This window comes from Capsicum annuum, chromosome 8 (genome assembly GCF_002878395.1).
Source record: "Capsicum annuum cultivar UCD-10X-F1 chromosome 8, UCD10Xv1.1, whole genome shotgun sequence".
NCBI lineage: Eukaryota > Viridiplantae > Streptophyta > Magnoliopsida > Solanales > Solanaceae > Capsicum > Capsicum annuum.
Window position 1 is genome coordinate 165,963,318 of NC_061118.1, and position 24,638 is coordinate 165,987,955.

Genomic DNA, 24,638 nt, shown 5'->3' on the forward strand with positions numbered 1-24,638 from the left:
TATGAATGTTCATGATTTAAATCAAATTAAAATTCATGTTCATAATGTTGTGGGGTTTTGATTCACGTTTTAAATTACATATTCCAATGATTGACCTTAGAATGTGGTGATTTGCATAATAATCATGATAAACCCCCTTCAATTTACAAGTTGATTAATGTATCCATAATTATTAGATGTGTTGATGATTGTATAACCAAAGCATGCTTCCTGTGTGTTTGATTTAAATGCCTATGTGAAGGAAAAGTGTCATGCTAGTATAATAATATGAAATCCCCATTCATGTACAAGTTTATGTATGTCACGTGTTTGATGAAATGTCTTAGACAATGAATTATGGATATATGTGTAGCCATTGTGGTGCTTTAGAACTTGTACTTCATGAATTCTCCAACTTATTGTATTATGGATTGTCATGTTGGTCATGTATTCAAGAAGGTCATGTTTTGTCAGTTTCATGCTATCGATTCCTGGGGGTACTTGTACCCGACAATTAGCTGTGTGTCTAGAGCCAGTGTCATATTTTCAAGATACTCTCAGTCGATCCATGTTCATTGAAATTCAGTCAGTCATGTGACTCAGCAAAACTCAATAAACCCAATAATCTCAGAAACCTCAGAAATTCAGTAATCTCAGTAACATTTCGTCAGTCCACGAAAATTCAGTTAACTCATTCCAGTCAGTTCAGTTAATCATGTTCAATGTCTATTCAGATGGGAGTAGAAATTAGCACCGGGCGAACCCAAAGATGGGAGCCCACATGTTATATGAGGGTGCGATTCTTAAAACCAATCCTTGTATTCCAGAACTATGTAGCCAGCGTAGGTTGAGATATCATAGCCTGCTATATGAGGGTAGATGAGGTGGCTTAACCTGTGATATGAGAGTTTCCACCGTTCTCACTAGAGTTACTTGTTATATAAGGGTTACTCACAAATTGTCCTTACCAATGGTGCGGTATTGACACCCTTCCAATTGGGATTACAGATTGGACCCCAACTCAGCTATTTTGCGTTATTTGGGGCATGTCGATTAGATGACTACTTTCTACAGTTTCAGTACAGAATCAGGACTATCAGATACAGTCATTCAGTCTCAGTAATAGGACTCAGATAGTTCTACAGAATTCAGGACTGTCAAATACAGTCAACTCAGAACAGTACGGAACTCAGCTAGTTCCATCAGAACCTAGACTGTCAGATACAGTTGCTCAGTATCAGTTATTTCAGTTATACATATATCAGTATCTCATGTTATCAATACTCAGACTCAGTAATCATGTTATTACAAACTCAGTTATAGCTATTATATAGTCATGCATGTATTCTCACGTTCATGTTATGCAGTCAGTTAGTGTAGTTCATGCATGTGAACCCTTTTGCATTCAACCAACCTCACATGTATACCAATACATTCAAACGTACTGACACATTTGCGCTATAATATTTTATACCATAGGTTCAGAAGCACGAGCTCCAGAGCATCAGTAATATTTCAGTCTACGCAGTCAGAGTTAGTAGTGAGTCCTCATCCTTCAAGGACATGACCATTACTTTATTATCTCATTAATTAATTTATTTCAGTAGTTGGAGTTGGTTGGGGACATGTCCCATCAACTCCTTATTCAGACAATACAGTCAGTTGGAGGCTTTTCAGACTACAGTATGTTCAGACGGTTTATTTCAGTTGTTTTGGGTATTTCATACCCCATTCATATGTTATGTTTTATCAGTTATGTTACAATTTTGAACCTTACGGCCTTACAGCCTTTATTTCTGTATTTATACAGTATATTATGCAGTGTTCAGGTACAAATATCAGTCATGGATTAGCTTGTGATCCTTCGGGGTCATGAGCACCGTGTAGCATTTTGGGTACCAGATTCAGGGCGTTACATCTACTCTCCATCTTACTTGTCTTATTCTCCAAATACCATCTCTACTTAAACAAAAAATATCATAATTCATAACAGCACTTCAAATTCACAAGGAAAAAAAATCATATTCCATTGGTTGAAAAACTTAAAATTATCTTGATTGAAAAACTGCATTTGATATCTAATGAAATGTACCATTTCAGAGTTTTTGTGGAAAAGTCAAATTGTTCTCTTTTTAACATTTTAGTAAGGCAGGTTTGATTTAAAATCTAGATAACATTTAAACTGATGCTCGACTCATTGAGAAATTGTTTGAAAATCAACACATCTATCATATTCAATTACAATTAAGTCTAAACACTAAATTAGGCCATCAGCCAGTTGCCTTAGATTAGTTAGAATAATGAATAGTCGATGCTAGTAGAAGTGCACATGTGTACATGTAAATTCTTACAGGTTGCTTCAAGAAATATCGTTTCCGGACAAACTTCATAATATTCTAGCTCTTTTATATATTCAACTATTTGTAATTGAATGTTTAAGTGTATAGGGGAGTATACATGTCTACTTTCAGAACTAGTGATAAAATTTCTCACAGATTCAGCTCTCGTTGTTCATCCCAGAGAAGGGAAAGAATTTGAACAGCAGATATTATTAATATATATGAAAAAATCACATGTCAAATGGAGAGTAGAGAAATAGGTTGACCAAAGTGGAAATATATTAAGAAACAATTTAGAAAAAAAGTTAATTACATAACTTCTGAAATAAAAATTGCTACAGTGAAATTGAAAATTAGAATTTTCTTTTTCTTTTGGTGATTTAGATTCTGGAGGGAATGAGAGAATTTAGAATTGATAAATTTAGAGGAATGGGAAAAAGTTAAGAGCAATAATTGGGAGGGAGTATTGGATAAGCAATCTATTTTAGTTGATATAATATATTTATTATATTAACTATGGTTGGGGGTTTAGTTTAAAATAAATTAAATCTTAGTCATTCATTTTAATTAAGTCATATGTCATTAATCAAAAAGTGACTTGAGAAAAATGGAGAGAGTGGAAATGGAGAGGAGCCGGATCCTTAATATACATAGCATAGCTGACATATACATAGCATTTTGTGTATGTATTGGGATTTTCGTAATATGTTTAGGGAGTTGAGATTTTTTATAATATTGAAAACATAAGTTGTGTATTTGTGTAATTTTGTGTAATTTTTAGATAAAAATATTCTTTATCTGTCTATTAGGCTTAAAATATATTTTTCATCTACTTATTGAGGCTATTTTACCTAATAGGTAGATGAGAAGAGTATTTTAGGCTCAATAGGTAGATGAAAAGGACATTTTAATCTCAATAAATAAATTGGGTATTTTTACACCACTTTATATAGTTGAAGGACATTTTAAGTATTTTTCCGTAATTCAAATGATATTGTAAACTAAATGATTGAGGGTGTGTTTGCTATGATGGAAAATGTTTCCTATTTTTCTTTGTTTGGTTTTAGTAAAATATTGGGAAAATATTTTTCAAAATAACTCATTTTTCTCTATTTGAGGGAAAATGACTTCCCTCGTGAACCAAGGAAAGCCATTTTTTGGAAAATACAAATGTGACTTATGCCCCCACCCCCACCTCTCTTCCCCACCCCAACAACACTTATATTCACATTACCAAAAAAATTCACATTACTAAAAAATATTTTTCACTGTGCTTTGCTTCAATTTTTCACTGCTTGAAATAAAAAATAGCGAAGCCCGAATTTTTTTCTTTTTTCAATGTTCGTTGAATGTATTGTTATTTCCATATTGCCATATGCATAGAGGAAGACTTACATATGTTACTTTTGCTAATTGCATATTTCATTTTGTCATCGATGTAGTTTGTTTCACAAGGTTAAATAAACTTGTCATTCCGTTGTATTTCTATTGATTGTAGTATTTTTGAGATTGTCCTGATAATATGTTGAAAAGTGTCCTATATTTGCTAATTAGTAGTTGCTTAAATTTTAATGACTTGTAATATTTTAGTATTCGATATTGATATTAATTTCTATTCTTAAATTAGTTCTTACTAATAGTTGAGTTGCTAGTAGGGGTGGGCATGGTATGGTATATACCGAATTACCATACCGAACCGAAATTTTTGATATCGTGGTTTTTGGTATTATGGTATTTGGTATGGTATATGGTATATATTTTAAATTTTTTTGGTATATAATATAATATTCGGTATTTACAAATGACATACCAAAATACCGAATACCATATCAAAGTATATATAGTTACATAAGTAACTTTTATGTATATATATATATATATATATATATATATTAGTATAAAAATGTTTAGACATTGAAACTTTCGCTACTCTATCTTGATTGAAATGTCTTTTTGGTGTAATTGACTAATAAAAGAAATTGTTTGTACTTCTTTTTCAATATTTCTACATGTGTAATGTGTATTTGTAATGTGTATTTATGATACAATTAAGACATGTTTTTGAAAAGTTGAAGTAATAATACTCTAGTATACGAGTATATATTGTCAAAGTTAAACAAACTATGGTTACCGATTACCATACCGTAAAATACCGAAACCAAACGTTAAAATATCAAACCATACCGAATTAATATGGTATGGTAATGATATAATATTTTTAAAAATCAAATATCGAAATTATCATACCGAAGTTTCAAATATCGTACCATACCATACCATGCCCACCCTTAGTTGCTAGAAGCAGTGATATATTAGTTAATAATTAGTAATATTTTCGAAAAAATATTTTTTCACTCACCAACCAAACAATAGAAAATATTTTTCTGAAAATATTTTCTACTCACAATCAAAAACCATACTCACCAAATAAACATGAGAAAATAAATAGAAAACCAACTTATTTTTCAAAAAAAAAATTTTGAGAAAAATATTTTTCATGAAAAATATTTTTCATCATACCAAACACACTCTGAGCAAAAGCACACTATTCATTTTAAACAAAGTTAAAAGATTAACAATGTGAACAATAAGATAAAAAAGATAAAGATTTTTTGATTATTTCAAATAAAATCTATAAGTATATCCAATATGGAACTTTATATTTCTATTAATAATGTTACATTGAGGCATATAAAAAATTATCATATTAACCATAAAGATAATAAAGGAGGTGTAAGATGATAATAATATGGAGGTCACGATCATGTAGAGGTAGAGTTATAATTTCAACTAAGAATTTCAATATTTAAAGAAAAATTAGTTAAAGAGGTTCAACAACTATTATATATATAATAATCTTAATTATGTATAAATAATATATTTTTTCGTTGAAGGAGAGTTCAAATGAACCCTTTAGCCAAAAGCCGACTCCGCCCACGTGGCCATGAGTGATGGAGGTTATTTTCACAACAGAAAGAAGGAATAGAGATAATTAGTTAAAGTAAATTCTTAAAATAATGAACACCCACACTATAATATTTTATAACACTATCTAAATTCTTTCTTATGTCATTTTCTCTCTTCTAGTAAGCAACACCATTATTTTCCTATTGAAAAATGAAATAGTCCAATGCAGCTAGAAAATACAGTAAGTACACGCATAGTTCATAGGCAATGTAATTCGGGTATGTTTAAATATGAAATTAATTAATACGTAATAATTTCGGAGGATTTCGATTCAATATTTCTATAAATAATTAAGACAAGTATGAGAATTGTTCACTACAAAAAGTGTCTATTGACAGTTTACAATAGCTCAAATAAATGAGGACTATTAACTTTTACAAAATTATTTAAAGAAGTCAAGTCTCTCTTTCGATTTCAATTGGGCCAAAAGTTTGGGCCGCATTCCTCAATCTAAGCAGGCCATGATTTTGTGTCTGTGTAGCTTGCACCACAGTTCTAATTTTGGGTCCAATGATAACTTTAACTTTTGGTCTATTTTCATTGTAGTACAAATTATAATCTACCAAACTGGGAAAACGAAATCTACTTGGTAAATGTGGCCAATCAAAATGCCAATTCCCATTATTGAAAAAGAGAGCCTATACTCTATTTGATCTATTTTTCATTGTATATATGTTGTTTGAATGGTTAAATGAGTGTGTGGATGAGCAACTAGGTGCTTATATTTTCAACATTTTTGTTTTCTTCGCATTTTACAAAAATGTTATTTTCATCATTTGACATTTGTTTACGCCAAACATATGACTTATTTTGCCAATACTAGATAAGACTAGTAAATTTGTACTGTATTGTTATTTTTTTGGAAAGAAAAAAAAGAAGAAGCAGTGGTTATTTAGTGACATTAAGTTAATTATTGCTATATTTACTAAGTTAAATTATTATTATATATTTGAAAACAACATGATATCTAATTTTTATGTAGAAAAGGGCTTTGAACACATTTGACTGGTTGATCAAAATTACTTTGAGTCACTGGCCGTGGCCGGTATAAAAATATATTAATTATGTATACAATATGTGTATATTTTGGGTTATAAAAAAAAGTGTATATTACAGTTAATAAACAAGAAGCGTAAATAAAATCTCCCTTTTGATTTTCATTGGGCCAATATTCTGGGTCCTAGCTTCCACAGCAGCAATTGGACTCAATCATCACAAGTTCACAACTTATGGTCTATATTCATTGTAGTACAAATTCTATTCTACCAAACTAAGATATGCTTGGATTGGATATTTGGTAAATGAGGCTAATCAAGATGTCATTTCCCATAAATCATAATTAAGATGATAGAAAAGATTAGATAGCAAGAGGACCCATATTCAATTTGTGTTATTGAGTTCGAAAATTATAAAAATTATGTTAATAGATTGATCAACAATTGTATTCATTAGTTAATACTTTATTAATGAACGTCTATATTCAATTCAATATAATCAATGTATCAAAATCAATATTAACTACAATACAAACATGGTGATGTATTGATGATGATGACTTCCTTGACTTGCTTATTCGAAGTAATTTTTTTTTTCATAAGGTGAAATATGTTGATAAGTAAGAAAATAATTAATGTTGAATGCATTGCCTACACCTGATGTTATTTTCATCCTCTTGACATTTGTTTACATTAAGCATGTGATTTTTTTCTTTTTTTAGTGTAATACTCCCGTCGTTCATTTTTATTTATCTGCTATATTCAAAATAAATGTTCATTTTTATTTAATTAGTTTAGAAAATCAAGAGAAATTCATAATTTGATATTAAGTTTATCCTTATTATTAAATACTATTCATTTGCTGATGCATGTTTTTTAAATATTAATTTGTTATATTAAAAAATTAATAGAATAAATTTATCATTTATTAAGTAGTTTTTAAGGATGTGTTATGTCAAAGACGAACGTATAAAATTTTGTAACGATTATTACTTATAAAATTACGGCTTATACCGGATATCAAAATTACTTCTAGTCTTCTCTCAAAAGTTTGGAAAAGTAAAAGCACCAAGATTTAAGAGGTGCATTATGGAGAAAATGCTTTTTGATTTTTTTTTATATTTAGTTGATTAAAATATTTTTAAAAATATTTTTTATTGAAAACTTACTTAAAAATTAAGATAATAATATTTACAATGCAAGTGATTTTTTTTTTTCCATAAATGCCATTTCAAACTCATTATCTCATCTCCATCCTTCAACCCACCCACCCAGCCCTTGCTCCATCATCAATCGTACAAACCCCACTCAGCCACCCATCATCCCTTTTTCATAATATTTTCCAAGATAAAATAAATAATGAGTAATGTTTTTTTTCTAACTTATTGAATGTAATAAAAATATGTTAACGTTAATCACTTATTTTTCAAAAAAGAATATATTTGTTTTTACCAAACACACGCAAGAAACAAATTGATAGTGGATGATACACACTAATTATTGGGGCATGTTTTCAAGTTCGTCTCAATAAAATTAGTGACATAAAATTAAATTTTAATACATGACCTTAGATATATACATATAACAAAAATATTATTAATAATTTAAAATTATTTTTTTTGTTATTACGTACTGTTTTTTTTAAGGGTAGAATTCGTAGAAGACATTAAGCAATTACCTTCGTATAGTAATATTATTATTTGTAAAAGAATGGACTAAATAAGATGGTAATCATTTGTTTGTAACACATTCCCTTGAATATTATTGTAAAAACTTTATTTATTAATATGAAGATTTGAGTTGTTTAAATCAAAGTTATAAAATATTTTTGACAAAAGTAGATTCTTTCTTTTCTATTTAAATTTTGTACATTTTATTTTTTTATAATTTTTAGTATTATTTTAAGTGAAACAAAAATAATAAAATTCATATTAAATTTTTCGGGGCCTCAAAATTTTGGAGGCCTCAAGCAAACGCTTTACTAGCCCCATCCTTGGACCAACCCTACATGTTTTAGTTTATGGAGGATTCAAAAGTTAATTGTTTAGCATTTAAAGGTTTAAGAACAAAACCTATTACATTTCGCTCGTGATTGTGTTATGTGTTTTATATTCATTGTGGTAAGTTGCCCTCTTCCTTGATGATCGAGAGGAAAGAAAAAAGATATGTATCATTTTAAGGCAATATACGTGAATTTGATCATTCCTCTTTTATATTTGCCTAAGAAAAAATATAAGTAATTCTTTTAATAAGAATGATCACAAATTAATTAGTACCCCGGCGATTAAATTTGAGTGACCTTATATGAAGTTGATTCTAAAATGATGCATAATTAAAGCAAAAGTAGCAATTATCCTCTCAATAATCAAACATAGTTAGTGTAGTTGGTGCACAAAGTGATGATTAGCTCTCCTCATAAGTCATAATCCACTAAGGTAAGTGGCGCTTTTCCAGTTTTCCTATTATTTGCTTACTTTCGTTTCAGATAAAACAACACTATATTATACTTAATTAACTAAATGAAATAAAGATGATTGAAAGGGAACAAAAGCTATAAATAATAAATATTAAAGTAACACAAAAGAGAAAGTCATGATCTCCAATTTGATACCTTTACTAAGAAAAAGGGACCACGAAAATGTTATTTTCAAAACAAAGGTAAGACAGGATGCTTCTTTTAAATATACATAATATTATAAGTAACATATAAAGGGACAAAATCATTATGCAACAATCAATCCTCTTGACCCCTATTTCACGCACATTTATGTCATATTCTCAATATATGTATTGAATCAAAAGTTACTAAAAAACAGATTAACAGTGGCTGTCAAGACTCAAAAGTTCGTAAATATTTGTTGAAAGTTAATAATATCAATAGAAAATAAGGAATTAGCAATAGATAAATTTTTATAGCTAAATAATAAAAAATTCATGCTAATTTTAGTTAACTATGAATTAGCGACGAGTTATAAAAAAAAATTTAATTGATTAGAACCATTTAAGTACAGATTAATAGGAAATTCTACATAAATTTTATAGTTAATTCTATGCTCTCGACCTTGGGTATGGAGAAAACTTTGTTGGGAGCGCTACCACCTTAATGGGCCCTGCAACGCGTGATTCGGATTAGTCGGGGCTCCAATACGGACACTGGACACCGAATGGGAAACTAAAAAAAAAATCTATGCTCTCTCCTAGTGAATAGTTATAAAGGGAGTCAGATCAATATACAATTTTTTCAAATAAATGAAGGGCAAAAACATAAAAAGGAGTTACTAATCTAAAAAGTTATGTTAATAATATGAAATTACTTCTCCTGATTTATTTAAACCATTTTTACCTTACTAAGGAGTCATTTAATATGTGGGAGGATGATAATAATCACAAGATAAAAATTTGAAATTAACTTTATTTTATATTTAATTGTGAGGTATCAATTAATTCCAAAGCTATTTAATCATCCCATTATTTGTACTAAAATATTGAGATTAATCCCATGTATACCAACGGCCCCTAAAGATTTTGCGCATGTATTATACTAAGAAACAGTGCAATTGATTAGTCTATTTGTCTTGTTACTTATTAGTTAAATTGTTTATTATTGCATTACGATGGTTCAAGTCATATAGGTTACATATAATAAGTTCTTATGAATGATCCTTTTCCTAATATATAGCAGGAGTACTTTTAGTTTATCGGACTGTCCCTGTATAAGGTGTATAGAAGGTAAGCAAGCCCACAAGGTCACACTTGGTTATTATTGAATGGACATGATGTCCAAAGATGCTCAAAGTACTCTCTACATTGCACGTCTTAGAAGTGTAATGTTTTCATCAGACAAATTAATAGAGAGCAACAACTGTTGTTTGTCTAAATACTTCCATATATGGACCCTCCAAATAACTTTATCTTTCTACTCAGTCTCTGCTACTTTTAATCTTTTTTTGACTTTGGATTTTAACCCTTGTCCCAAAGTGTGAAGGTGACCCACTTACTATTTGTTTCCTTTCACTTCAAAGGTGTGTAAACTTGTCGGTGGCAATTTTTGGTGTATTTTTTCACAGCTACTACTCTTTTATTTAGTTTCAGTTTCTGTCTAAAAAATGGTCATATCATTTTTTTGTCACTAGCTACCTATTTTCTTGAAGCTTGAAGTGACGTTACTTTCAAGAATTATATGATCAGTGGCTGCTGGTGCATGCTAAATTTAGCTTCTTGGTGAGTACTGCAATTTAATCTCAGTTTAGAAATGGTTTTGTTTTCATGTAGTTGAGTGAGTTTTTGTTGTTTTGTTACTATACCTATTGGTTCTTGTTCTTCTATTAAGTATTTTTCTAGATTATTTTTGGCTTGAGTCGGGGTCCATCGGAAACAAGCTCTCTACCGATCACTTATGAGATAGAGGTGTGGGCGGCATATACACTCTGCCCTTCCCAGACCGCACTTTGTGAAAATACACTGGGTATGTTATTGTTGTGGTTGTGAGTTTTGTTGTTCTTGATAGTCACTTATTTGCCTTTTTTTCTTTTTTTCACTTTTAGCTAAAATAAGATTATGAATTTAGGGGTTATGTTGAAAATTTTCTAAATTCTACCCCTAGTTCAACTCTGCTACCCCCACCCTAAAAGATGGGTCTGTGTGTGGTGATGGTGGGGTGACGTGAAGGTTGAAAATGGCAACTTCGTGCCAGTGAAATTCTTTAAAATTCTAGTATATATATGTTCACTGGCTCTTATTTTGGAATGTATTTACTCCCTCCGTCTCAATTTGTTCGTATTATTTTGACTTGACACGGAGTTGAAGAAAGTAACGAAAACTTTTTTGAATCTTGTGGTCTTAAACTAAAATACGAAGAATGCACCAAGAAATGGATGTAGCACTTTTGTCGGTTTCCTACTCGGTGTCACGTACTCACATTTTGGGATATGTTGGTGCAATCCAAGTAGCCTTAGCATAATTCCGTTAATAACCAGAGGCGGATATCTTTACGGGTTCAGGATTTAATATTTGTTAAAATTCTAGTGGTTTTCATGTATATATCTATGTTCCGTGTTGAAAATACTCGGTTCAGCTGACCCATTAAATATAAACTACATTAGCCTTTGCTGAATAACAGCAAGCAATGTTCAGGTTTATAATGCTTCTTAAGTACCTTTAGAGATTGAAAAGTGTTTTATCAGAGTTTACTCGAAAGAGTTTGATTTCGAGTTGCAAGTTGTGTTATGTTTAATTGGCCTTGACTCCATCTTATTTGCTCTCTGGCAATTCTTGAAAATTCAGTACTGAATTTCATGGTGACAGTAAATTATGGACCAGAAGTCATGGTTATGGCCGAAGAAACGATCTTCAGAGAAGACAATTGTTTCAATCAGCAAATCTGATCATCCTGCTCAAGGAAATGGAATTGAGGTACTTAAAAGATTTCTTCTCGACTATCAAAAGTAGTTATATCAACGTAGCATGTTCAACTAATAATAGGAAGAAAAAAAAGATGCAACATATTTAACTTTAATGTGACAGAGGTTTTAGCTCAAGTTATATCATAAAGCTCCAATGTTAGCTCTCGTGCAAGTTTTTTAACCCATAAATCCATAATGCCCTTGTTTTGTATGCAAACTTAGTATGGTTGATATAAGTTCTCTTTGTGCTGGAAGAGGCTCTATTGAACCGTTTTGCTAAAAAGAGTTAATTTTTGTTAAGGGACAGACAGTTCCAAATGAAACCGAATATCTGGAGCAATCGTTGAAAATCTTAGAAGAGAAGTTGGCAACCGCCCTGAGTGAATCTAATTCCAAAGATGAACAATTGATAAAGGCTGCAGAAAAGGAACAAGAAGCTATTGCAGGTAACAGCTTTGTTTCTTCGTTTTTCCAGTATTGCTCGTGCACACTTTCTCAGTTTACATTCTCTTTGTTTTCCTTGAAGCTTATTCTAAATGAACTAGTATCCTTCTAAGACATGAGATGCTATTTTAGGTCAGAAGAAAGCTGAAGCTGAAGTACTTTGCCTTAAAAAAGAACTCGATGAAGCTGTAAACCAGAGAGAAGCTGCTAACGAAAGGATAATGCACTTGAACACTGCCCTGAGGGATCACATGCAGCAATTAGCTTCTCTCAGGGATGACGAGGAGCAAAAAGTACGGGACACTGTAATGAGGACATCAAAAGAATTTGAGAAGGCGCACAAAAAGTTGGAGGAAAAATTAGCAGAAACAAATAAACGGATTGCAAATTTGACTCTTGAGAATTGCCATCTGAATAAGGTCCTTCTCGTGAAAGGGCAGATAATTGAAGAACTAACCAAGAGCGGTGCACAGGCGGAAGCCGAGTTTAATGCACTAATGTCGAGGTTAGATTCTGTAGAGAAAGAAAATTCTTTCTTGAGGTATGAATTTCAGATGCTTGAGAGGGAGTTGCATATCCGGAATGAAGAGGTGGAGTTCAGTCACCGCTCCTTGGATGCCTCACATAAGCAGCAACTTGAGAATGTGAAGAAAATTAGAAAATTGGAAGCAGATTGTCAAAGATTACGTCTTCTAACACGCAAGCGGCTGCCAGGTCAAGTTGCATTGACAAAGGTTAAGAGCGAAATTGAAATGCAAGAAAAGAATCAGACTGTCATAAGGAGGAGGAAGTCGGATCCCCCAACTGGAAGTTTAATTCCTAAAGACACAATCCCCGAAGGCCATCCTGACATTCTCCGCAAGGAGATGAATTGTTTGGTTGAGCGTATGTGCGATCTGGAGGTAGAGAACAGGGCTTTGAAAGATTTGTTAGTGAGGAAAGAAGTTGAGATTTTCCATGGTGGGCATCATCTTGGATTAGTTTCTTCTGTTAAGGCTTCCAAAGAGCTGGCCCTGGCTAGTCCACTATCAAATGAAACTTCCTCGATATCAAGTTATGACACGTGCAAGAGAGATGGAAGTGTTGGTTCAAAAATGAATGGGGTTTCAGAGATGTGTCTGATGGATGATTTTGTTGAAATGGAGAAACTTGCAATAGTTGCTGTCGATTCTACAATAGGGAGTTCTTATTCTCCCTCAGATGCAAGTTTCACTTTGTCGGACTCCTCGAGAATAGAGACACATGGAAACCAGACGGACTCGACTGGTAAGGAACTAGTTCCAGTGGGACCAGGTGATTCAAATGAGGCAACGACGAAGAGATCCTCTGAATGGCTTCAAGAAATCTTGAAAATAATCATGGAGCAAATCCGTGCCTCAAAAAAAGGCACTGATGAACTACTAGAGGACATTAGAGTAGCTTTATACAATGTAATCCCTCCAAATACTGGTGCAGGTCATTCCGAACCGCTTCCCATCAGTGGTTACATTACTTGGAGATCTCCGGTAACATCTCCAAAGATGAAAAGTCTAACAACTGAACCGGGATCAGAATCGGAGAAGACCTATTCTATCCTCCAAGCAGAAAATGAAGGATTGAAAGCTGAGCTGAGCAGTATGAAAACGTCAAACAAAGATGTACAGGTTAAGCTGCAGGTAGCAAAGAACAAGTGTGAAAACTTGGCAAGTGAACTTCAACAATCACAACAAATTATTGAAGGCCTACAAGCTGAACTAGAAACAGCTAAAGAATCTAAAAGAATGATGGAGGATCTTATCGAAAATCAGAAATCAATCAATGAAGATCTTGACACCAATCTTACTGTGACTAGAGTTAAACTAAATGAAACACTTTCAAAGCTATCTTCTCTTGCAGTAGAACTGGAAGATAGAAATCACTGTTGTGAAGAGCTGGAAGGAACTTGTCTTGAGCTTCAACTTCAACTTGAAAGGTATGCATCACTTCTTACTTAGTTCTCTTAATTGGTAGTTCTCAGAGAATGAAAGTTCTAACTTCTCTAATATCTGATTGGCAGTATTACTGCCAAAACCACTTCTATTGATGGCGTGGATCAAGAAAAAGGGCTCCAGCAAACTGTGAGTAGTTTTCCTCTCCCTCTCTTCTTCATCTCTATATTTGTGAGCTCAAGCCCCAAGAAACTCTTGGTTCTTTAGCTGCCTTATCTATTTCCAAAGTACCTATAAACTGACAGCTTAAGCATTTGTTTGCCGAGTATTGGAACTTTTATGATCTCAGGCAAAATAGATTTCAGTTACTGTTGCATGTCGTAAGTACCAGAATTACAATGAATATGTATGTGAGATCAAGTAATGGCTTAAAGCTTACTGTGATGGCCAAGAACTAGTAGTATTTTAAGTTTTAAAAAGTGTGTTAGAATTTGAGTAAATATCTTAAAAGGTCATTCAGCTTTCAAGTTGTTAAACTTGCCTTATAGCAATAAAATCACTCAACTTAGGCCTTTATATCAATAATGTCACTCAATTAAATTTATCATTTTAAAATTAATCTTACATGGAAAAATAATTTTTTTTTATGTCATGTAAACATAGACCCTCCCAAATAAATAAAATAAAAAAAACTCATTAAGAAATTTTTACGGGCAAACTTTATTAGTGAAACGAATGTTAATATTACTGTAAAGGGATAATTAGATAGAACGATGCAAGATAATTTCTCAAAGTTGTGTACCAGCCAATCCGGGCTATTTTTTCTTTAGAGTGATTACAAATTGGATGCATTAATAGTACTTCAATGCCTTATAAATGATACTTCCAACAAAAACTATCAAAATGCATTTTGTACTTTATCTACTGTGTCAAGTAGAGAAATGATTATTCAAATTGACAGGGCTGGGAAATAACAGCCGCCTCTGCAAAGTTGGCTGAGTGTCAAGAGACTATAATGAACCTAGGAAAGCAAATTAAGGCCCTATCTTTGCCAAAGGAAAATACAGTTGCTGACACTAACGCCAGCAGTAAGAAAATGAGGAAGCACATGTCTTTACTCGATCGGATGCTTACTGAGGATGACGGGGAAAAGGAGAAACTCCTCTCTCCCAACTCAGAAGAATCTCCAAGAACCATTGATACAGTTCTCGCAACGCAAAGCCCACAGCCTGAAGCTAAAACTCCTAATATGGGAACTATGGTAGTTTTGCCAAGCAAGAAACGAGGGGTGAATTTTCTCAGGAAACTTTTGCTGAGGAAGAAGTATGGGAGAAGCAAGAAAAGAGCGTTTCCTTTAGCCATCGAAGCTTTCTAGTGCTGCAAGAAAATCGGGCTGTGCTTCTCAGCATGCAGTTTTTGGTTTGATCAAACACATAATGCACATAGTTATATGTATCTTCTTGTAAGGTTTGCAACTGCAGCCTGGATATTGACTTCAATTACTTACCTTCATGAACTTATGTGAGTGTGTTTTATATGTACTTATGTAATAAAACCCTCTGTCTGAATCTTATTGGCTATTGCACTTGCTTTCAGATCCATCTTGGTGCTACTTTTCTATAATGGCTAGATCAGGTTAAGAAAAAAGACAAGTTAATAATGGTTAAAGCTTTTGTTTATATGCTTATTGTTGTTGCCAAAAAAAAAATGAAGTAAAGAAGAAAAAAGCGGCCTCAATTAATGTGCCAATTCATTAGGAGTTAATTATTTACACTCCAATAACAACAAAGATTATGTAAGGTACTTCTGTATTCAACTCTTTTACAAGTAATTGTTCCTCTAAATTACATAGCCCCTTCCCTCCCCCTTCTACCTCTTTATTTTTATGAGTAAATCACTATCCTTAACAAAAAAATAGCTATATATATATATACCTTGCTGCCAATAAAAGAGGACCGGTAACCTCGAAAATGAGGCAGAAAAAAGAAAAAGTTCTTTGCGCTGTCTGATGTGTACAACAACTACAACAACATACCGTGTGTAGTCTATAAGTTTAACTTTTGGCAATAGTTGTTGCAGCTTCCTTCATTTCCAGTAAGGCATCTTGAAAACACTTGGCTAGAACTTTGGGATCAGGGATGATGTCTTTGGCCACCGATATTTGCATGTCAGCCTTCCCGGCGTAGCTCACCATGTGCATTGTGATTGCCTGCATTACGTCAATAGGCAACCTTAGAGACATGATGATTTGTGACTGCATGAAAATGGTCGTCGTGTGGTAGGATGTGTTAGAGAATCTAATACTTGTATTAATTAGTCATGTTATTATTTAGTCTACCGTTCGTTTGGTAGGATTTTCAGCTTATGTATTATCGGGCATGCATGGATAAACATACATAAAGACAAATAGTCGTTAATGCACCAAATCAAACAGTAAATAGGGAATAATTCCAGCATAATTAAATCGCAGCATTACTAATACACCTCATTCAGTACTATTCTTATACACTCTACCGAACGATAGCGTCAATACGTTGAGAAACTTACATGGGGCAGGGAAGAAGAAGTGACTCTAACTGATGATATGTGGTTCCCTCCGAAGGTGATATCCTCTTGAGGGCCGATCACATTTGAGATTGTGAACGTTGTGTTGCTAAGAATTCTGTAGTTGAGCACCCCAGCTAGCTACACACCACAAAAGTGTAGAATAAGCAATGGTAACTCAAAAATGATAGGCAAATTAAAGTTTATATGGGTTGGGTTATGTTAGCCTATTAGTCTAGATACGAATAATTTTATTGGTCGATTGATTCACGACTTGTTTAATTATTTGACTCATTTTGATCCGTCTAAATTTGACGAAATGACACCTCTATATGGTGTACCTTAGGACCAAAAAAGGACATGACAAAGTTTCCAATTTTGTAGGAGCAAGGACCCTCTAGTGATAACTTTTTCTTGTCTATCATTGCTTTACTTCTCTTTACAAACTGCAATGGATCACTTCCCCCTTTGTGATAATAAATTGGTAAGAGTAACATCCCAAATTTGTTACCCCACCGTGCCCCCTTTTTGCTGTCCATCAGCTGTGAAAAGTCCTGAGAAGAAAAAAAAAACTAATGTTTGAGATTGTTACCGTCTAACAAAATTCTATTAGCTACATTTTGCATTTTATATTTGGGGAAATTAAAGTTTCACCTGTAATCCGGATTGTTTTCTTAAATTGATCATGGCAGCTCCAGTGAGCTGAAGCCCTTCTTTCAGAGCTGCTAATGAATTAAAAAATTGTCAAAAAAATAAAAAAAAACTTTTTAAAGAACCTAAAAAAAGTACCTAGAAAAAAAAATTGAAACGGAAGAAATATACCTTTAGGTGAACGAAGATCCAGGTACCTAGAGAGTCCACATGATATGATTCCAAAGAGGACATCGTTGATGGTCTACAGTATTAAAAAAATCAAACAGTTCAAGCTATTCAAGTTATTAGTATCACTCAAAAGTGTATATCTATATTTATTTTCATGAAGGTTATAATTTTTTGCACAAAAGTTAGAATTTAGCATGCTATATAGCCAACGTGATGCCACAGGACGGGATCAAATTCATAGATGGCATTCTTTATTTCTGTTAACGAAAAACAGTCACAATCATAGAGTTTTAAATTTCGTAGATGAAACTCAAAACATTATCATAGAATTTCACCAGTCACATTTGAAATAATTTGGGGTTATTATATTCTACCAGGTCCGCCACTGGTAATTAAGACGTGGTCCATGATTTTCTTTCCTTTTTTTTTTTTTTTTTTTTATATATATCTAGCAGTATAATTAAGCGAGGTTGAGAACGATGACGGGTCCAAAAGCTAGAACCTCATGGTCCTCGACATGAAAATGTGGAGAATTTAATTTTATCCAGATAAGTAATAAATACTCCCTCCATTTTATATTAATTGACCCTATTGGCTTGGCACATCCATTAAGAAAATATTAATTAAGGAATTTATTTTATCAAATTAATCTTATTAATTATGCTTTAAAAATATAAATTTAAGTAAATATATTTTGTTTAGTCATTTAATGTTAAAAGTAATATTGGAAGAACACAATAAAATACTTTTGATTTCATTAGAGATAACTAAATTAAAACAAATATTTTTAGATAGAGGATCAGCTAAAATAAAATAATAAGTAAAAAGAAGAAAGAAAAAGAGAGGATAGGGCCACGTCATTTGCCTGAAGATATTTTCGTATGGTGATCTATTGTGGGGCTAATTGTAGTTGTTATCAAATGACTTTTTCCCCAAACTTGACAACAGTGGATCACAACTTGACAAATAGGAAGAAGAAAGTATTACGTTTTTCCTGATGTATAAACTGTTTGACATGGAACACAACAGATCAAAAAAGAAGAAGAGGGGGCGGCAATTGAGTACGATGCGAAATTAATTGAAAGAAGAGGAAAAAGTGAAAGAAGAATTGGATACGATGTCCTTTTGTCATTGTCGACATAAGCTAGTATTGGTACTTTTAACCACTTTTTGGTTGGTCCAAAGTCAGAGCGGACACAGGCTTTGAAGTTTGGAAATGCATCAGTATTGTCAAAGACGTGCATAAGTTCTGAATAAAGATTCAAATTTGTGTTGATCGCTCGCCTTATTTAATGTGCAGTTTAGGTTCTAATTTATAAGATATACTTTCACTTGTCAATGAAACTTTTCTGGAGATACGAACACTAAGCAATTAATATTTCACTTAATCAAAAAAAAGAAATTTTATGTGTTCATATATTTGTCATTCATGCTTATATTATTAGTCTTGAACTAGACATATGTTTATATTTTTCTCCTTTATGCCTTTTTTTTTTGGTTAAATCTTACGTTTTATTTGTACTTTGTGCTTAAATATAATGGACCTTAAAACTTTTTTTTGCCCTTTTTTGCTTTTGCTAAGGCGATGAGAATTGTCTTTAAAATTAGAACTTAGTTGAGGAGAATAATATCTATCCATTTCAATTCACAAGAATCAACAACAAATTTCCTACAAAATAAAAAATTCATCAAGAATATAAATAAAAATAATTATTTATTTATTTTAATCAAATCCCATGAACTTAAATAGAAACAAGAAAAAAGAAATAAATAAATTTTACACACTAACTTTCAAGCAACAAGTAAATATTAAAAACAATTAACATTACCCAAACTTGAATATAAAAATAAAAAAAAAAAAGGAAAGAAAAAAATGTGTACCTATTAGCATCAAATGAAAAATTGCTCCTTTCTCTTTGTTTTTTTTCTTTGTTTGGGTACTATTAATTTGTAAATTGTAGTGTCCAGCAGTCTAGGGAGTTTGGAATTGGGGGGATTTGGGGAAATACGGATTGAAAATTAGAATTTGGAGGAAAATATGGGACTTGAGATTGGAAAAGTCCTTTTTTAGTACATAGTAAATATATTAATTAATGATGGGTGAGGTCATATGAGGTGACTGCCTAGCTGGTGGCATTTAAATGTATATAAAGGAGAAGTAAAATTAAAAAAATGGAGTGACTCGATCAGGAATCGAACACGCGACGTCGGGCCAAAAGGGCATCAACATTCAGTGCACCCACACAAGTATTATTACTGAGGATGCACAGTTAAATATATTACCACTTTAGTAGGATATATATACGTATATATATATAATTTTTTAAAATGTTACCGGGTGCACGTGCACCCTCAAGGCACTATGTGGGTTCGCCTCTTTTCAAAGTAAGAGTTGGATAGTAAAGGTTGATGCATATAACAATTTGTTTGGATGGTGGTTTTTTGTGGTATGGTATGATATGGGTACCATGTTTGTTTTGATTGTTTTTTAAAAGGCACGGTATGGTATGGTAACATTTCATGGTTTAGGAATCATGGAATAGGCCAATTTTTTGAACCATCAATTTGGTGGTTTTGCATGGTATTCTTGTTTATTTTTTCAACTATATCCTCATATAATATTTTCTATTCCTATTTTACCCTTTATCTCATATTATTTACAGCCTTAATATGTTATAATTTTTACCCACAAATCAAACCAAACAAAAAAAATTATTACTCCCTCCGTCCCATTTTATGTGTCGCCATACCAGTATTGTACAGTAGTGAACGATACAGTCTATCCAAACATAGTATTGTACCATACCATACTGTACCATACCATACCATACTGTACCATACATTATGAAACCACGACAAACCACCATCCAAACAGAGTGTAAGGAATCGAGTTACGTGCGATGAGAAAAATAATTTTGAAATTAATTTTATCTTATAGTATTTGATTTGAGATAGTATTAGATAATTTTGATATTATTTTATTTCATTATTTACATTTTCCATTAAAATGGTAGGATTACTATAAAAAATAAAATAATCTCATGAGATAGTTTTAACCATTTCAATGAGATAGTTTTAACCATTTCATCCCACGTACCAAACAACCCCTAAGAGTACGTTGGATGAGAGGAAGTAACTCACAATTCTTTTCTTCTATTTTTATTTTAAATAATAGGAGTTATTCGATGCTCAATTCGAATAGTGATATAAACTACGTATATTTTATCCCACTCAAATTCCACTTATAAAAATATACTGAATATGAATATGTTGTTAGTTGAGTTATTGGACGAAATTAGGAAACAATGAATTAATACACCATGCATTTCACTTTCAAAACAACCAAAAATAGATTGTCCTAGATAATATGCTTTGCCCAACTTCCATAGCCACAAATTCCTTCCTTTTTATAATCACCACTAATTCTAGCTAGGAATGAAGTCTAAATTCAGACGCCACGATTACTCACTTAGTTCATCCTTTATATATGTCATAATTAAGATAAATAATTCATCCAAAATGTTTACGAGTATTATTTTAAAACTTTAAAACATGGTTAATTACTTTTTTTTTTAACCTTTATCCTTAAAAGTTAAAATAGTGAAATAAAAATAATATTAAACAGAAATTATAGAATACAATACTACAAATAATTTAAATAAATTAATTTCCAATTAATAATTTGCAAAGACGTTCCAAAGATAAATACGACAACTAGAATTAGGATGACGGGAGAGTGCTACTTTATCATTTGAGTCATTAATTCCCTGACCAATTCTTCACTATATTTCCTCCTTCTACTATTAGTTGGCCACTCTACTAAATAAAAAAAGTATTAATTAATTTTTTTATATTATTCTTAAAATCAATTTATTTTTAAAATATTCACACTTATTTATAAAATTCTTAAAAAAAATTTTAAAGAATAAAATAACAAAATTATCTTTTTATTAATATATTTTTTAATCATTATATAAAATAAAATGCGTCCAGCTAATATGGACCGGCGGGATACAAGAAAAGAACTAACCAATTTCGTCAAGAAGAATAAAAGCGATTACCTATTTTATTGTCACCTTTGAATATAAAAAATTAAAAATATTTAAAAATATTAAAAATAATTATAATTAATAATAAAAGTATAATTAAAAATTAATGAATAAGTTATCTTTTTAAAATTTTAAATTAAATAAATAAAAATGAATATCTACTTTGAATAAAGTAAAAGTGAGGGAGAAAGTACGATTACTGCATATGAATAATGCTCACTAAGCTTGTGACGAGGAGCACTGCATTTAATGCATATGAATAAGACTATAAGCTTATCATATTAAGTGGAATGGAACAATTTCTTTTATTTCTCAAATTACAAGTTTACTTATTAAAAAATTATTTATAATCCATCTGTTTCATTTTCTTTTTGACTCAGGTTGACTTAACAGATTTTGAAAAAAATATTTATTAGGAGTTTATTTTACAAAATCAATTTTATTATTTAAATTTTAGAAATCTAAATTTAGCTTCTAATATTTTATATAGTTATTTAATAATAAAGCTAATATTTATAAAAAAGAAATTATTTTGATTTACTGAAATGAACAAGTAAAAAAGAAATTTTTATTTTTAATATAAGGGTCCAGTAAAAGCAAACAGGGAGCATTTATGCCCTCCAATTTTAAGTGTACACTTAAATTATTATAAAGTTAAATAAATAGATACACACGTTTTATATTACAAATCTAACATAATTTTACATATAATACATGTGTACTTATTTATTCAGCTTTATATTAATTAAAGACGAATACCTTCACTTATACACACACAAAATTGAAACATAAAGAACATACATATTAATTGAAACCAAATTAAAAGATCCTTCATGTATTATACCTTATTTTTAGCCAATATGATAATGAAAGAACTTGGAAAAGGAAAACATTCAGAGTCAAATGCAAAACAATAAGGACCCGACTATTGAACAAGTCAAAATAGATACAATACAAGAGAACAAAAGGAATCACCTCTTTAGAAAAATCACCTCTTTTCTTCATTACGTAAGACTTTTTCTCAACTTAATAATTTATTACCATTAAGGTGGATTATGACAGCATCCCTCTAGTTTCGTCATGTAAATGGCTTTAAAATTTGTTGGGCCACGTGAATTAGGTAGTACATATCTGTCTCTTACTTTTACTTGTACCTTTCCTCTTTAGCCGTTGCTTAAAAAAACTTATAAATAAAAAATAATTTTATTAAGTTACCTTTTAATTTTTTAATACACCTCCATTTATATATCTTGTCTATTAATATCAAAATTAATAAATCATATATTCTATGAATTTATCAACTTACTATAACCATCTAATAGAAGAAAATAACTCACAGCATTATAACCATCTAATAGAAGAAAATAACTCACAGCATTAGGGATGACTTTTTTGACCGTCTTCATGTCATCAATCTTGAATTTGGCTGTGGCCAATTTCCTCGGCCATAGCTCAACTCCAGCTCCGCCACTTATGGCTGTCCTCTTATCTTTCAACCACAAAGTCCTCAAAGCAAACTCTATAACATACACCAACGTGTACCATATCACTTTCAACAACTTTGTCAACAAGCTCCATATCTTTCGATCGTTTGATGAACTCGAAGCTCCTATACCTGTTGCAAAATACAATTAAAATAAATATTAGAAACATATTATAGATAATGTCTAATATAATTCACTTTTATATGAAATAATGATTGATCGTACAATTTAATATGACATTAGAAAAGTCCGATGTTATGAACCCTACTTAAGAAACATGAATTATTGACGAACGTTCTCATCTAAAAAGCTCTCGAAAATATGGAATTTCTAACGGAGAGTCAGTTTCGAACAAGCTAATTCCAGACAAATTTCGTCGGAAATTCACTTATATATTTTAGTAGCGTACGTCGAGGGTCAGTATTTAAACTTTGAGATGAAATGATGGAAGAAATTCAGAATTACCATGAGTAGTGGGGCGCTGATTAGGATCATCAGCTCTCCGGCAACAAGACAAGAACATGGACATAAGTGAAATTCCATCACCAAGAGAATGATGAAGTCTCAAAACAGCATATTTATGAGCTAACAGGAGATGAAATTCCCACAAAGGCTTGGATAAACTTAACGGAGTCGAAACAGAGAGATCCGCTAAGTAATCATTAACAGCATCTTCATCAGAAATCGAAGGATCATCAGTTATTTGAGATTCACGGCGAATAATGAAGTGTTCATCGACGTTGACTTCTACTTTACGCCATCGTTCACGGCCACACGAGTCTTTCACCATGATACTGGAGAATCTGGGATGTTTAACGAGTATTGAATTGCTTATTTCCAACTTTACCGCATCAACGTCGATTGAATCGTCGACGGAAACTGCGCAGTTGATGACTTGGTCCATCTCCGGCTGGATGAATAAACGGCCGGCCGGCGTCAAAGGCTCGTCTACGTCTGTCATGGTTATTTTGGAAAGAAAGTATAACCGCCAAACTTCTAGGAGGAACTTTCGGTTAAATAAGGAAACTCATCCGAGTTTTAATTCTACAAGGAACTTTCGTAATTACATCCCTATATAGGAATATAAATTTAAACCGTTAACATGAGAATTTACAAACCCAATTTGAAGGTTAACATGAGAATTTGAAGTTCTATATCAATACTAGTTTAAATTATTAACGTGAAATAATCTTTCAATTGTGCTCCAATACTAGTTTAAGAAGTCACCTACCAAAACGAATTTGCTAAATGACCACTTAATTTCTTTTTGATTTATTTTTTAGGTTTAGGGTGTAAAAAAGTAGAAAAAAGTAGAAAAAGTAAGGCCATACATCTAACACTCTCTACTTATTCTAATATAAAAAAAAAACCCCTCTCTCCTCTTCAATTCTCTTCCAACTCCCATTTTTAAAATCTCTTACTCCCAAAAACGTCATTTTCTTTTCCTCTTCTTCTCCAGCTGGTAAGGGCTCGTCGTTGCTTAGCAAGGTTAGTTAAAATCAAGTTTCGATCATATCTAGATCCATTTAATAGGTTTTCTTTGCTAATCGATTCGTAGTGATGTAGGAAATTTTTCTTTTCCGAATTTGGTTGATTAAGTAGTTAAAAAATGAGAATTTTATAGGTAATGAGTTTGATTTTGAAGCAACAGTTGAGGTTTTATGCGGCATTTTTGACAGATTTTTTTCGTCGATCACGGTGTTGAA

The 24,638-nt window shown here is 31.8% G+C and overlaps 2 protein-coding genes across 9 annotated transcripts; one reads left to right on the forward strand and one right to left on the reverse strand.

The window, feature by feature from the left end:
• The first annotated feature begins 10,246 nt into the window (after positions 1–10,246).
• Positions 10,247–15,634, forward strand: LOC107840257 (filament-like plant protein 7). 7 transcript variants are annotated; one of them, XM_047395051.1, is made up of 7 exons: positions 10,247–10,501; positions 10,611–10,745; positions 11,564–11,692; positions 11,990–12,128; positions 12,259–14,077; positions 14,162–14,222; positions 14,995–15,634. In XM_047395051.1, the coding sequence occupies exons 3-7, from the start codon at positions 11,591–11,593 to the stop codon at positions 15,406–15,408; spliced, it is 2,535 nt and encodes an 844-aa protein (XP_047251007.1). In that variant the 5' UTR covers positions 10,247–10,501; positions 10,611–10,745; positions 11,564–11,590; the 3' UTR covers positions 15,409–15,634. The 7 variants fall into 7 exon arrangements, with proteins under 7 accessions (XP_047251007.1, XP_047251008.1, XP_047251006.1 ...); XM_047395052.1 differs by having other exon boundaries at positions 11,585–11,692; XM_047395049.1 differs by having other exon boundaries at positions 10,248–10,501; positions 11,585–11,692; positions 11,984–12,128.
• A 112-nt stretch (positions 15,635–15,746) lies between these two features.
• LOC107840259 (wax ester synthase/diacylglycerol acyltransferase 11) lies at positions 15,747–24,307 on the reverse strand. 2 transcript variants are annotated; one of them, XM_016684067.2, is made up of 7 exons: positions 23,398–24,307; positions 22,822–23,063; positions 17,400–17,472; positions 17,232–17,299; positions 16,919–17,131; positions 16,581–16,718; positions 15,747–16,242 (listed from the first exon to the last, which is right to left on the reverse strand). In XM_016684067.2, the coding sequence occupies exons 1-7, from the start codon at positions 23,891–23,893 to the stop codon at positions 16,087–16,089; spliced, it is 1,386 nt and encodes a 461-aa protein (XP_016539553.1). In that variant the 5' UTR covers positions 23,894–24,307; the 3' UTR covers positions 15,747–16,086. The 2 variants fall into 2 exon arrangements, with proteins under 2 accessions (XP_016539553.1, XP_016539552.1); XM_016684066.2 differs by having other exon boundaries at positions 17,232–17,302; positions 23,398–24,126.
• Between the last annotated feature and the right edge of the window lie 331 nt (positions 24,308–24,638).